This window comes from Lepisma saccharinum, chromosome 4 (genome assembly GCF_977018435.1).
Source record: "Lepisma saccharinum chromosome 4, izLepSacc3.1, whole genome shotgun sequence".
Taxonomy (NCBI): Eukaryota; Metazoa; Arthropoda; class Insecta; order Zygentoma; family Lepismatidae; genus Lepisma; species Lepisma saccharinum.
This window is the reverse complement of record NC_139232.1, coordinates 34,390,523-34,406,161: the sequence shown is the minus strand read 5'-3', so window position 1 is coordinate 34,406,161 and position 15,639 is coordinate 34,390,523. Positions and strand designations below refer to the sequence as shown.

Below are 15,639 nucleotides of genomic sequence, written 5' to 3'. Positions count from 1 at the left end.
CTCCCAACCTCAAATTTACTGCAACACTAGTATTGCAATGACATTAACACCATTCTCTGTCCTGTCTGTTTAAACTCATGAGAGATGGTCATTAATCTCTCACTGAGTAAGGTTAATGTCCAATATTATGAAATAAAATACTAATAATAAATACGTAAATATTTTAATATCATATTTACTCGAATCATTCAATCATAAAAGCAAATCACTTTCTTCAAGAATTGACTTTTCTCTGCCAGTCCTGCTAAATTATCACTTTCCATCTACTGATTTATACGAGGGGTGGCCAGAAAGTAATTTCAGATTGATTTTTCGCAAACGCCAAAAACGTGAAAACTGGTAATTGCTGCGAAGTTATGTTTAGGAATGTGCAGTGATGTCTGGACACATTTTCGCCCTTTCTAAATATCGAAATAATGTGAATTTGGCATAAAATGTGAATTGTTGGCGTTTTTAGCGATATTTTTTAAAGAAATGACCTAAAACAACGAAAAAATCCATGAAATCCAACATTCTTGTCTTTTCTAGGCCATGTTTGTGTACATAGAACATGCAAGTTTTCCAATATTTTACTCAAGAGCAAACTATAGAGTTATACGTACATGAAATAATTCCGACAGCTACATTAAATCATGTATTTCCCACGATTTTTTCAACTTTTATCAAAACCATTTGCATCACAGAGAAAAGTGGCAGGGTTCTAACAGGAGATCGAGTGTGTATCTACTGTCACACGGGAGCCACGTATTTGTCGCACGAGTTATGTTTTGAATTACCAAGCTAAGTGCGCTCCATCGGCATTTGTCGAGCGAGTAATAATGGAGCTCAGTCGTTAGGGTGTCTTGACTACTATGCAAGAGATCCAGGGTCGTTCCCCTGCGGAGGAGAACCGGGATGTTTACCACCTATTCAAACTGCTCCGGCACCCACCCAGCATCATATGAAGCTGGTACCTTGAGGAAACTTTGAGGGATAAAGTAGCCAGGAGCGTGGTGCTGATCACATCACCCCCACCTTTAGCCGTGATCAAGAAAGTGTGGGGCCCTAACTCCACACCCTTATACACCTTCATGGAAAAGTGCAGGGGAGCACTTTACTTTTACTTCCTCAAAAATCTGTTCCAACATATCAAACTGTCACGAAAATACGTAGACCATGTGATCTACAATTTAAAATAATCGTTTAAAAGCACAATAGAGTATTAAGTTTCGGTATATTTGGCAGATAAATGTTCTAAAACAAAAACGCGAATTTTGGGAAACTGACAAGTCAAAAAATGATAATGTCAATTTTTGGTGCCATAATATATCGGTATCTGTCACCTGAGATTGATTAATTTTAATTTTTTGGGTCATTATGCACCCTTCAGTATATACGGGGGAAATTCCATTCTCTAAAATCCTTACCTTAAAATTAAAAAAGAGGTATGGTAAATAACTTTCCCAAAATAACTTTCAAGATATCAAACTCTCACAAAGAGGCGTAAGCCATGTGACTTACAATTTGAAACAGTAATTTAAAAACACCATGAAGGAATAATTTCAGATATTTGCCAGAAAATGCGCTAAAATGAAAATGTGAATTTTGAGAAAAATAACACCGTATAGTAAAAAATAAAAAATAAGAAAATACACCAATTTGAAAAAAAATTAACAAATATCAAGGTCCCTACCGATTAGGCATAAATAAAACAAGAATATCAGTTGTAATTTATTGCATTAGTAACAGTGAGTCCTAACCTAATTTTCGGCATAATCACCACCATTGTTCTGGCATTTTTAGTAGCATGGCACTAAAGTTTGTATGCCCATGGTATATGTGTCTGACAGCAAAGACTGGAACTATCTCTACCGCAGTGTAGCTGTCAAATCCTTGTCCTGCCAGAAACCTCTTCAGTTAAACAAAGAGATGAAAGTCGGTACATTCAAGGCCAGGGCTGTACAGGGAGTGATCTCTCACCTGAAGTGATGCAAAGGGTCCGTGTGTACTCAGCTGTATGGGGTTGTGCACATTCGATTGGCCTTCCGTGAATTGTCTGCACCATCGTCTGACCATACACGACGTCCGGTCTGCACACCTCACACAATTGCTGGTGGCTCCGTGCCAAATTCTGAGCGTGCAATGTAGGCTACATTGCAGTCGGTGGGAGACTGTATGAGAGCCCCAATCTTTAACCTAGAACTGTCCTAAAACGGCTGCATTGCAACTGTACCAGATTACAGCTACATACCACTTCTTCCTGCCTGCATGGGTGTGTGTCTATCTCTGACCACCAGTGCTGCGTATAGGCACCACTTTTTTCAGAATGCCCCTCGTATATGAACTTTCAGAAGCTTTTATTATTAGAGTGTTCCTGTTTTAATGTATGGTTAGCTAAATCAGGTACCTATACAATGCAATTTTATAAATTCCTTGCGTTAAATTTCTAATACCTACATACCCTTTTCGACAGCATTAAAACTGCATGTTGTCAGTTTCACAGTACTTCACTTGGATATACTGTACTGAAGCAGAAATCCCATTGATAATGTAAGGAAATATGACACTTTATTTTGTTCCATTCAATTGTTTCACTTAACAGTTGGGCTGAAAAGTTCGTAGGCTAACATAGTAAAAAATATTTTTTTGACAAAATTGGATTTTATTATTCAATATAGTTGCCTTCGAGGGCGATACAACGATTATAGCGGTCATACATTTTTTCGATGCCATTTTTATAGTACGGTTTCTCTTTAGCCTCAAAATAGGCCTCAGTTTCAGCGATTACCTCTTCATCAGTGCTAAATTTCTTTCCAGCGAGCATTCTTTTAAGGTCTGCAAACAGGAAAAAGTCACTGGGGGCCAGATCTGGAGAATATGGTGGATGGGGAAGCAATTCGTAGTCTAATTCATATAATTTTGCCATCGTTTTCATTGATTTGTGACACGGTGCATTGTCGATTGTGAGCACGAGCGGCACCCATTTTGCACACAGCTTTCGCATGTTCAAATATTCATGCACAATATGTCCAACACGTTCCTTTGATATTTTTAAAGTCTCAGCTATCTCGATCAACTTCACTTTACGATCATTTAAAATTATTTTGTGTACTTTTTTGATGTTTTCGTCGGTAACAGCCTCTTTGGGGCGTCCACTGCGTGCATCGTCTTCGATGCTCATTTCGCCTCGTTTAAATTTAGCAAACCACTTCTCAACGGTTGATTTTCCTGGTGCAGAGTCCGAATAATGTTTATCAAGCCAAGCCTTGGCTTCAACAGTATTTTTTTTTCGCCAAAAAGCAATGCTTTATTAACACACGAAATTCTTTTTTATCCATTTTATCACAATGACAAAAGCTGCTTCACTCACAATGCTATATCTCACGAACTAATTATCCGGCAGCTGTGAAATTTATACACGTATCTTTTGAAGGTTAGTACAAAGTAAAAATCACATGGATTTAATTCTAGTAACGCCATCTATGAGTCAGCCTACGAACTTTTCAGCCCACCTGTTATATGCAAGAGTTAAGTTGTTTGCTTTACAGAGAAGAGAGCTTTATGCATTGAAAAATGAGTCCGCACTCATGGTTCTTGCAAGCAGAGGGTTCCAAACCTCAGTGGAAATATCAACATGTAATACCGAGAATGAATAAGGAGACTGATAAATTATAAATTGTATTTCTTAATCAATCACTCTTCACTCTAATTTCATTTAGTCGTAACTTTAAAAATAATCAAGTACTTTATTTTAAACTTACTGCGAATGACAAAATTCCGTCCGTAATCCTTCTCTAGCTTGTGAATTGTAATAATTTTTCAAATTCACTATTTTTCACTTTGAATTCAAATCATAGAGAATAAAGAAATTAAGTCAATTTCGTAGAAGATAATATTGGTACTTAACAAATCAATACCTGGATCTGTATGATTGATTGATTGATTGATTTAGTTTATTTTACTTCGCGTTTTGTGCCTCTTGGCTAATTTGCGAGGATGGGGATGAGTGATGAAATGATGAAATTGATGAATGGACATTCACAAACAACCAAACCCGACCGGGATTCGAACCCGGGACCCTTGGCGTCGCAGCGCGATGTGCTAACCACTCGGCCACCTGGATCTGTATGAGTTTATTATTTCCATTTGCAAAAGCATCGATTTAGTTTAGTTTGTAATTGTCAGGGAAAAATGTAAATTTTGTCCTGGAAAACCTGGAAAAGTCAGGGAATTTCATTTCTGCTTGTTTGTAGCCACCCTGTGTTAGTATACGTACAAATTAGATTTTCAAATAGCACTCTTCGTGATGGAAGAACGAAACCGTGAACCTTGTGTTCGAATCCCTGGCTGTGCCGATCTCCGTGGTGGAGTGGTAAGCACAACGCTCCCCGGGTTCGAATCCGGGACTAGGCATGAGTGTTATTTGTGAGTGTCCCTTCATCAATTTAATCAATCATCCTCATTTTCGCGATTATCCAAAAGTGGCAGAAAAGCGAAGTAAAATGGACCAAATCAATCAATCAATCCCTGGCTATTTCTACTTTTAATTTAAAACATCAACGTAATCGTAATGTCACTGTTGAACCAGCGGTAGGTGAAAGTAACGATGATAATAATTCATTCACTTACTTATTATTTTATGCCGACATTTTTCACTTTGTGATCTTGATGGAGGCTGAACTTTGTACCGCCACAATCAAAAGCGTTCCTGCGAATTGAAACCAGCCAGATTGAGTTATTGGTGCTTGTGGATATACTAACTCTTTCGGTCCCGACTTCTGTTTTTTTGCAAAACAAACTCAGATTAACAGGTTTCTATCTTTTGGTATAGAAAATATGTGAATCGAATTTCCATATTTCTTATTCACTAGATATAGTATGATGTCACATACATGATCGTATGCATGGGGACCGAAAGGGGACCCAGAAAAAACTGCAAAGTCGATATGTGAGTTGATATGTCGACCACATTACTCAAATGACAACACAACGAGCCTCAGCGTTGTCTCTTTGATATGTGCATCTTACCGTCGCGGGTTCATTCAACCTCTCGCCGTCCGTCCTCTGATACTTGCTCCCTTCCCCCTACCTTTTGCTCTTTCCCTTGTCTAGAGTGCCGGTAACCATGGAAACTAACATCTGTGGCAAATTAGTGGCCAGGAGTGAACGAGTGACCGCCATGTACGGAACATGCAGATTTGACGTTGGCCGTCTGGCAGCTCTTCTTGAAGCTGGGGGAGTTTCCGGAATAAAGCGGTAAATAGAAATAAGTATGCTTTCGCCCATGGCCATGCGTGAGCATAAGGGCTTGACAGGTTCAAAAAGCCAATCTGTCTCGTAAGGTGCACTATTTACCTTGGAATGTTGTGTGGAAATGTTTCTAAGATTTCCTACCTAAACCAAATACTTGGGAATTACATTACCGTATTTGCCGACATCTAAGACCCACCCCCGTCTTTGGACACATTTTTTGAGGAAAAAATCTTTATCACCGAATGTTAAAATTAATTTGCAGTATTTCAAATACAAAGTGTTGTGTAAGTCTACTTTCAACAAATTACTTATCTGATCTAACTGCATTTTAATCTTCGTCAAAACCCAGACGTTCATCTCCAGAGCTAAGTGAAGAGTCCCTTGAAACCTCTTCTAAATCAGATCTGAGTCCTCATCCACCTCTGTACCATCCAGTGCATTACTAATGCCACACGTCTTAAATGATTTAACCAGCGTCTACTTTTGACGGCATCCCATGAAGCTTTGACCCATTCACAAACTGGTGAAATCCCAGGCCTCTTCCTTGAAGGTAATCAAAAACTGAGTATCGGCTTATGAGACGCACCTTGTTTTTCAGACCTACGAGTATTATACGCCGGCAAATACGGTGTATTGTAAAGAGAACGATAATTTGTTATCGTTGCCAAGGGCGTACCGAAGAGGGATCGGTAGCTAAGGCTGCAGCCTTTCGTGAACTAAAAAAATTACATTTCGATAAAATTTGGGAAGTTACATGTAATCAATTGTATCTTAGAAAATAATGTATTTAATAAAAAATTTCAAAAGTAAAAGTTCCATACTGAAACATTTTATTTATTTTTACTAATTAACCGATATACCACTTGAGCCGTTAAATTGTTCGTCCGGGATACGTTATAAAAAGCAAATAACAGCTGTGGAACTTATATATAATTAGCAAGTAACCATGTAAAAAGAAACTGTATTTTTTTTTAAGTACATGTTGTTAAATTCTTCTTTGTAGTTGATCAGTAATGTTAAATTGGACTTTTAACCACTAATTTTGGTTCTTTTTCCATCTGCGTTTCAGAGACTGGTTCTCTTTCCGTCTTCAAGCTGGCATGTTTCTCTCTAACTTGTCCCTGGTTTGTACTACTGACAGATGCCACACCACCCTAAGAACGGAAACAGACCCAGTCTCAGATACAAAAAGAAACCATAAATTGTGGTTAAAAGTCCAATTCAACATGTATTGTTAAGCTGTTCTGCAATCTGGTAGCAATATAATGCATTCAAAGTGTTATTAGATTACTTTGGCAACTTCTCTTGAGTTTGTGGGGCGTGTATGTAAAGAAAGTGCATAGCAGCTTTCTAGGGGGGGGCGTCAATAAGTTATTCCGTATATCAAAAAAATTTCACTTTCAAAAATGGCAATCGGGGGTCATTTTAAGGCGAGTTTGCATTTGCCACTCTGGTTTTTCCCGAGTTCATCACTGCTTTTATTTGAAAATGTTCGTTTTCTAAAAAAAAATCGGAGGGGACTGTAGTTCCTTCAGTCCCCCTCTGCGTACGTCATTGCGTCACACCGCTGTTATCTGGTTATTAATTATATGGGTTTGAAAATCCATTTGTTCTCGAATATCTTACTAACCTTTCTTGTAAGAGAAACCTCACTAAATAAAATCCTGTGTCCGCTACTGGTGATTGAATATTGTCATGAACTCTGAAATTATGCATGTCGCTGTTACAGTGACAGCTGCTAGGGCTACACACTACGCTACGTAGTGTGGCTCTTTGAACAAAGAACTAAAATGGACACCAATGAAGGGTTCCTTGTGGAGTGTAGCGAATTGAGTGGCGGAGAAACCTGGATGCGACCAAGAAGTGAGGAACCTTTGGAAATGTGATTATGGCGAAGAATGGGTCGCGACTGACACAGAGTCAGAAATTAAACTGTGCTGGAAAGAGTAGGCGAAAAAGAGCAACAATGGAAGTGATCAAGAACAGAAAAATGGTTGGGAAACCCCTGACTCTCAAGGAACTGCCTGCTACAAGTTGCCCTAGAGTCCGGGGGAAAGATATTAGCTGATAGATGACATTAAATTAAGTGAACCTTACGCTGCTATGAAGCGCAAGGTGCAAGATCGGAAAACGTGGAGGTTAGTTACAGTGAGAAACTTACGGAACTCTTAGGAATAAAATGCAAAGCAATTCTTTCATTAATCACTGTGTACTATTGCGTGAGGTATAAGTGTATTATTAATAATGAAATCAATACAAATAATGGCCTGTCTTTCAACTGGTAAGGCTCGCCATGTCCCGTTTTGTCCTCGGGTGACTTCCTTGTAATTAATATTACATTTTTTTAAAAAAAATCTAAGAAATTAAGAGTTAAAATATACAAAGCGGTAATTTTGCCTGTAGTATTATATGGATGTGAAACTTGGTCCCTTACATTAAAGGAGGAACATAAATTAAGAGTATTGGAAAATAAAATCATTAGGAAAATATTTGGACCTAAAAGGAACAAGGAGACAGTTGAGTGCACAAGTTTAGAACTGCACAATTTGAATTCCTGTCCATATACGTATTATTAGAATAATTAAATCAAGAAGATTTAAGTTGGCAGGCCATGTGAAACGAATAGCTAGAGGAAAGAAGAGTTTACAGCATTCTTGTTGGGAAACCTGATGGTAAGAAACCTGTAGGAAGGCCAAGACGAAGATGGAAAGATAACGTTGAGAAGGACCTAAAGGAAATCGGTAGGGATGGAAAAGAGTGGAAAAGAGTGCTCAGGACAGAGACAAATGGAAGGCTTGTATTGCTGCAGCCATGGACCTTCGGGTTTAAGAAGACTAGAGAGTTAGTTCGTTAGTTAGTTAGTTCTTAAAACAATAATTGAAGATTTATTGTTAACTTTGTAAGTCTCAGGCGAAATGTAGGGCGGTCTCTTTTATTCGCCTCTGAGATTAACATTTGTTACTTTCCTTCCAAAGTACCATTAATTTTGCACAAAATGCGCACATTCTGTTGAACAATAGAATTTTTAAAATGTGTACATAAAATGTTTTCTGAATTACATTTTTCTTCTTTTTCTAATTCAATTATATCCACTTCCTTGGAAAGAGAGGGGGGAGGGTGAATCTGATAATTTACCTTCACATTTTCCGCAGGCTTTTTCGTGGTTTGGGGAGGTGGAGGGGTAGTAGGGTGCTTTGACGTTGAACAGACCCGACAGGGTAGCGTACACGGTTTTCAAGCCAACATTTCCAGTTTTGGGTACGATATATTTTCTCGGTGATCTATGAGAACATCCAGCGCCAAAACAATGACCCGTAATGAACTGGGCAGCCCCGCTTGACAGGTAAAAATGAACGCAGCCTTTGTTTACACGGATAAATTGCTGGAAGGTGGAGCTAGTTTCGTATACTGGCAAACCTTGAATGCCCCGCCTGAGGCACAATAGGCGGAGATTCATTAGTACTGTAACTGTTAAACATGTGCGTCCCGCCGTGCAGCAACGCTGGGCTCTTTTGTACTGCATGGCATTACGTCAAGGTAGTTTTGTGAACGTGTGCCGAATAGACAGCATTGATTCATAAGTATACATAAGCATGCAGGCGCACACATGCTTCTACACATGCCTCCGTGTGCGTACACGCGGCGAAGTTTCCATCATTGGCCACCGTATAATTCCAAATATGAATTATGCTTTGTAAATCATGTATGAAATGTCCATCGGTTTTGTTGTCCATTGTTGCAACCTGCTACATCCGTGTTCGCCAATGACATTTAAGTAAATTGGTCGTTATTCATGTGCTTGAATGCTTCCGAACTTCCGACCCTTGTGGTGTATAGTGATTCCAGATCAGGATTGCCACAGCTCGTAATATTATTATTATTATTATACAGTGTGTTTTAAAAGTCCTGCAGGGTTCTAAAAACCAATAACTTTTAAAGTACTGTAATAGTTTTGTTACAACCAAATATTGTTTGTTACACAGAGAAAACTTTAAAATTAATGCCTGATGTAGTTTCGTTCATCTCCAGATCTCCAACTGGGCACCATTCACATCCAAATATTCTTGCAGCCTTCGTTTGAATGGGAGAATTACTTTCTGACGGTGCTCGTCCGGAATGTTGTGAACACATCACGTATGTTGAACTTCAGGTCGTCAAGGTCTGTCGGTTTCTGTGCATACACCTGGATCTTGACATGTCCCCACAGCCAGTAATCGCAAGGCGTGAGGTCTGGTGACCTTGCGGGCCAAGGTGTGGGTTCTCAGCAGCCAATCCATCAATTCATCTCTCCCCCAATTGACCATCAAGAAACTCACGGACTCATGATATTTTTAACCGAAAACTAAACACACGCCTCTCGTTACTTATCTGATAATAATTAGGGCTGAGCCGATACCGTGGTATCAGTATCGAAAAGTATCGGTTCGAATTCTTCTACCGATACCAGCCGATACTTTTCCGGCATTTTGGTCTTTCACGGGGTCCGCAAAAATGCAGTGCAACACTTGCGAGGAGTCTTTATTATCCTGGAAATTCTGCAAAATTCAAATTTTCTTTTTATTTTGCACCAATTTTGCACAAAAAATATATTTTGTGTTTACATAATATCTGTTTTAATATTCTGATGCAATTCTTGCATATTCTAAACCAAATTTCTTGCTAAATTGACGCATATAATTGGAGAAGAATATTTACACACCAATATTGATCAATATCATGAACAAATTTTAATTATTGCAATTTTCAAGTATCGGTATCGGTAACGGTTAAAAGTGGTATCGGCTCAGCCCTAATAATGATTGGACCAACCTAAGACATTAGATATCTACATAGATTTGTTTGGTTATTTTATTGTTATTGTGATTTTTTTTAGTTCATTTGCCGATTGGAAACAGATTTCAGATATCGGATTAGGTAGTCTCGATTAACGTCTCTGTGCATAATATAAAGCAAACTCTACCCACATTACCAAACTTCACGTAATTGCTGTGGTACGGTGTTATGCCGTAATTGTACAACGATGCCATGCGATATTATATGACTAGAAGTAGTTTCGAGATAAGACTTGGCAGTCTCTCAATCTCGAGTAATGAAATACATAGTGTAAACATTTACAGCGTTGGACCGCACCAAATTTTCAGGGCGGTTACAGGTCAACTTTTCTTGAACATTTTATGTTTGATGCTCGTTTCGACACTCCCTCGAAAACATAATCACTCTGCACTGGTTTACAATTGGCTTTTTAAAACAAAATGCAGGACTTATGTAGATATAATGAGATAAATATAGCTTGCTATGCCTGAAGAAATCATACGATGAAGACGATGAAGTTAGTTTGGTTTGGGTAAATTTGTCGCATATACCAGTGCTAAGTCCTTGTCTCGACAAATCTCGAATGGTCTGATCTCGTTCTCTTCGATTTTTAGAGGAGCATCTCGCTCTTGTCTCTGTGCCATCTCTATATAATGGACATGCACCCTGTCCACTTTTCTACCACAGCCACTAAGTGTAGATTGGAAGCAACAGTTTTCTGACGTTGAAGTAGTCATAATTACGGATAGGGCCAGGGGCGTTCGCAAGGGGACGACCCATATTAGAATTTTTGAGGGCGCAAACGAGATAAAAACAGAAAAAAGTTGGGAAAGAGTAAACGTCACGGCGTCCTGTGATAATATTCAGCACTCTATTATATTAATATCGATATCAGTTTGCAAGGGGAAGGTAGTTATCTAAAAACTTCCTTGTTAGCTTCGCTCGCAATATAAGTCGCATGAACTTTGCACTTATTCAGGTCTCGAAATGGAAATTGTCACGAAACGTTACTTTCGTTAACGTAGTGTTTTCTTTTTGTCCGGTGACTATAACGACAAGATTACGAATATATAGACAACAAGGAAAGCAAACGACACGAAGATTCGCGTGAATGCTCTAGAAGAAATTCTAAGCATTTTTAAGATTTTGAAATATCATACCGGTTTTTCGCAAGGAGAAAAAATTTCGACAAATAAAGTTTTGATTGATTGAGTTACTATTGTAAGTCCACTTTATGCACAGTAAGGCTAATCGGGACTGGGCCTACAGTTTAAAGTGGAATCCGAACCACTATGTGCTTCCACCGGGTATCGAACGTGGGACCCCTTGACCACTACGCCATCGTGGAGGCACTTCGATAAATAAAGGTCAAGCCGAGCCTTAAGAAACTAACCAGAGAGAGATATTTGTAACAAGGTGACATCTATTCTTCAAATCGAGTGGCGGCGGTTGGGTTCTAAAATTGGCAGAGGGGGACAAGGTCATTTTACTTTCCCTTGGTAGATAAGGTTTAGCATAGTATGTGGGCAAAAGTGGCAAAAAGTGGGGAGTGACTGCCCCCCACGACCTCCTTAATCGCCATCACTGGTCAAATCATATGAAAGTGGAATAGAGTAATGTTGTTGACGGTCCTTTTAAGTTCTTGACATGCGTTGTTCTTCAGAACGTCAATAACACGTCTGCTCAGCTTAGTATCAGAAATATAAAAAGCATGCCACAGGAACGATTTGATTTGTGGCTGATTTAGGATGCTCAACCGTTAGGTTAATCATCATAGGAAACATAAAAGATGAAAATATGAACAAAAAAGATTGACCATAAAAAGACAACCCGAATTGGTGTAAAGATCTTGTGCACGAGGATAGCTCTATCAGAGCAATTGAATGCACACGACACGACAAATAATAATACTTAACAAATAAAAAGGTAAAAATGAAAACCACAAGGCACAAAACATGAAGGCAACATAGAGTCCATCATACTCTGCAACAACTCAACTTCACGTAGGGGAGAAGCTTATATGAATGCTGTAAAATACACTTATGATTTCGTTCACAAAATACCCAGTCATTTTCAAACGACAAATTCAATGTAGTTTATCAATATAACTAGTGCATGGAAGGGACCAAACAATGGAAAAAATCACCAGGATATTTCAATTTTTTTAAAACAATTTTCAAGAAATTCAACTCTGCCATAGTCTCATATCAGTGAACTTTGATTGTCAATGCAATTATCATCATTATACAGAGCATTCCGTGACATTCGCTACGAGACTCGGCGGCAAGCGGCCCGGCGTCAGAGCTTGTCTTTCCCGGTGATCGGGGTTCCGCGACTGTCGCACGGTACAGTCTGTTTTTCGCTTTCCCTGCCTTCGCTCTCTTTCCCTTTCTGTTGACGTTGCAGACTGACGCCAGTATAATCCTCCCTCGGAAGCTGTGTTGTGTCGTGTCTGTGTGTTGAAGATTGTGGATTAATATGGCACTACAAAAGATTACATTACAACAAAGGATTTATCTTGTCGAGTGTTACTTCGGAAAGAGTAATTGTGGAGAAGTGCGACGACGTTTTGCAACGAAATTTCCTGGTGTTCCCGTTCCACATAGGACCACTATATTAAACCTCGTAAAAAGTCTAGAGTAACGGGGTCAGTTCTGAATAAAAGTGGAAAGAAAAATGGGGAAATATAAAAAAATAAAGTATACAAAGACAATCCGCACACGATCCGTGAGTTAAAAGAGAGTATTGTACGAGAAATCGGGAGAATTACAGTAGACAAACTTGCATATGTAAATGCCAATTTCCTTCGGAGATGCTAGGAATGTGTTGCAGCAGAGGGACATCATTTTCAACACCTTCTGTAGTCAAGGTTAGTACACAATATGAAAACTGTAATTTTAATAGCCGACTCTAGCGACTGTCGCGTACCCGTTCACCGAGAAAGACAAGCGCTGATGCTGGGCCGCTTACCGCCGAGTCTCGTAGCGAATGTCAGGGAATGCTCTATTATGTGCAAAAACAATAATAACCCATGGCGCAACAGCACGTGAGGGCCAGGGCCTACCTACCGACTGCCGGCCTCACTCCCGCCAACCAGTTACAGGGTGACGTGTGGTCAGCACGACGAACCCCCAGTCGTTGTAAGTTTCCATGACAGGGTTACACTATTCATTCGTAGCTCCACAATTTCCTCACGATGGTGAGTGGCCAGCGGTCCCATACACAGGTCAACATCTCAGGAGAAAAGTTGTTACACTTTCCCCAGGAGACTCAAACCTGCACGTGTCCTGTAGCTGGAGCCCAAAGCATGATGCCAGTCAAACCGCACAGCCTCGGTGCGGGACATATATGCAAACATGGATTTGAATAATTGAGTTGGGTGATAGCACTTCGGGATGTGAGGTCTAGGTGCACACCCATAGATCCAAAGCATTGGCTGCCACTGCTTAATACGATACCCATATTACATCATAAATGTATCGTTAATATGCATACCATATGTAATACATCATGATATAAATTTCAGAATTGCACTTATATTTTTCTTACTTTTTCTCTTTCAGGCTAATTCAACGCCTCCGAGCCAACAGACTTGTGTTTCGACGCCAGAGACAACGATGCCATCTGGTGGAGGAGAACCAATAACCTCACCTGTTGGCCAATTGCCCCAGCACCTTCTCATGGCCATCAACAGTGTGAATGGGGTCCAAGCTCTGAATGGACTGCATGCAGCTGCAGCAGCGGCAGCAGCATCCGAGGCTGCAGAAGCTGTGATGGATGCCACGAAAGCAGCACATATCAATGGTACAGGTGAGGGCCGAAATCTGAAAGTGCATTTCTGAAGCAACACAGTTTCCCCTTATGAAGTCTCCTCTTTCATATAATTAATTTTGTTATTCATACTGTTCGTCACAATTAACACCAAATAATACAAAAATAGCCAAATCATTCATTCATAATCTTTGAATACATGTTTTTGCTTTCTTTAATGAAAGAATATTATTGGATTGATTGTGATCATAGAAAGTATAACATAGGGTAAGCCTACAGAAACACAAAAATTACAAATTTCTATACAGCAAAAGCAATCTGAAGTAGACATTCTAAATACATTATTTTTTTTAATATTTGAAATTTTCACCATGGTTGTTCACAATGAGAGATACTTGGAAAATAGTTTGCCAAAGTCCAGCAGAATGTCAAAAGTTCTTTCTGGATGTCAGAGTGTATGTGCAACCATCTGAAGAAGAAACTGATATATTGCCATATGCTGTTGTATCACAAACCACATAGAATAGAAGTATCAATGTTAGATTTTAGACATTTCCAATTTCAGCCATGGCTGAAACTGATATCATCGTCACCCTCCACATCAACATGTTAACTTGGGTGTATGCTAGAACCTTGAAGATTTTGGCCAATGATAAAATAGAAGCATGTATCTACATAATGTCTTCCAAGGACAGTACAGATATATTATCCAAATCATGATGTTGTGTAGTCATAAAATATTATGATTGTTATTAATGCTGTTCAAATTATTTTAAAATTTTGATTTTCTATTTTCATGAAAACGGCTTTCTCAAGTACAGAAATATAGAGGAACTAGTTTTCAGTTTTGTAAAAGTAAAGGAAAAAGAAATCATGAAAACCAAAACCTGAAAATATAGTTTTAGAATTAGAATTAGAATTTCTTTATTCATGGGCGAAGTTCAGCCTGTGGCTGCTCTACCATTTAACCTGCAAAATCTACTACAATAAAACAGACAAAATACAATTACTACTATAACATACGAATTCCATTACATTTTCACTTCTAAATATTTCAGTAATTAACACACTAAAAAGATAAAAAAACAATTTTTCTCATTCACACACATCAAAATGTTCATCTTGGGTTCGAATCTGCTCATTTTTTGTTTTGATTTGATTTCAACGTAAGCATGCTGAATCCAGTCATGTGTACTGATGATTTGTCCTTGCTCATGTAGAAGTACTTTTGTTACTGCCCTTTTAAAGCTGTTGTATGTCGCACACGAGGTAACATCTGGTGGCAGCGCATTCCAACAATATGCAGAAGCAGCTTTGAAGGATGACAGGAATATGGATTTGGAGAATCTGTCCAGATTAAGTTTCTTAGAGTGTCGAGTCGTGTAGTTGTGTATGTCGTGTCTAAATTGGAGTCTGTCATATAAGTATGTGGGTGTTTTTGTTTGCAGAATTTTGAATATTGTGCAGGCCAGATGTAGTTTTCTGCGTCGTGTCATATTCAGCCAATTAACGTCATTTAAGTAAGGCAGTATGTGATCCCTTCGTTTCAAGCTAAATGCAAAACGTATACAAGAATTCTGTACTTTTTGTGCAATTTTAGCATTCTTTTTTGTTAAATTAACACCGTAAACAACGTCACAGTAATCGAAAATTGGAAGAACTAGAGCTTGCATAAGGCGCAATTTAACATCAGTCGAAAGTAAGTGTGATGATTTATAGAGTGATCTAAGTATACCATAAGCTTTTGAACTCTGAGACGTTACGTGGTTTTGCCAGTCAAGTTTCTCATTAAATATCACACTTAAGTTCTTAACAGTTGTGCAG

General features: G+C 38.9%; 1 protein-coding gene across 4 annotated transcripts in view; it reads left to right on the top strand.

Annotated features, from left to right (window-relative positions):
• Positions 1-15,639, top strand: part of pdm3 (POU-domain protein pdm3) — a 233,417-nt gene that overhangs the window by 185,442 nt on the left and 32,336 nt on the right. For 3 of the 4 annotated variants that reach the window (XM_083120398.1, XM_083120400.1, XM_083120396.1), the window contains exon 3: positions 13,608-13,854. In XM_083120398.1, the coding sequence (XP_082976524.1) occupies positions 13,608-13,854 (247 nt within the window). The remainder of the gene's footprint in view (positions 1-13,607; positions 13,855-15,639) is intronic. The other variant, XM_083120397.1, reaches the window with a different exon arrangement.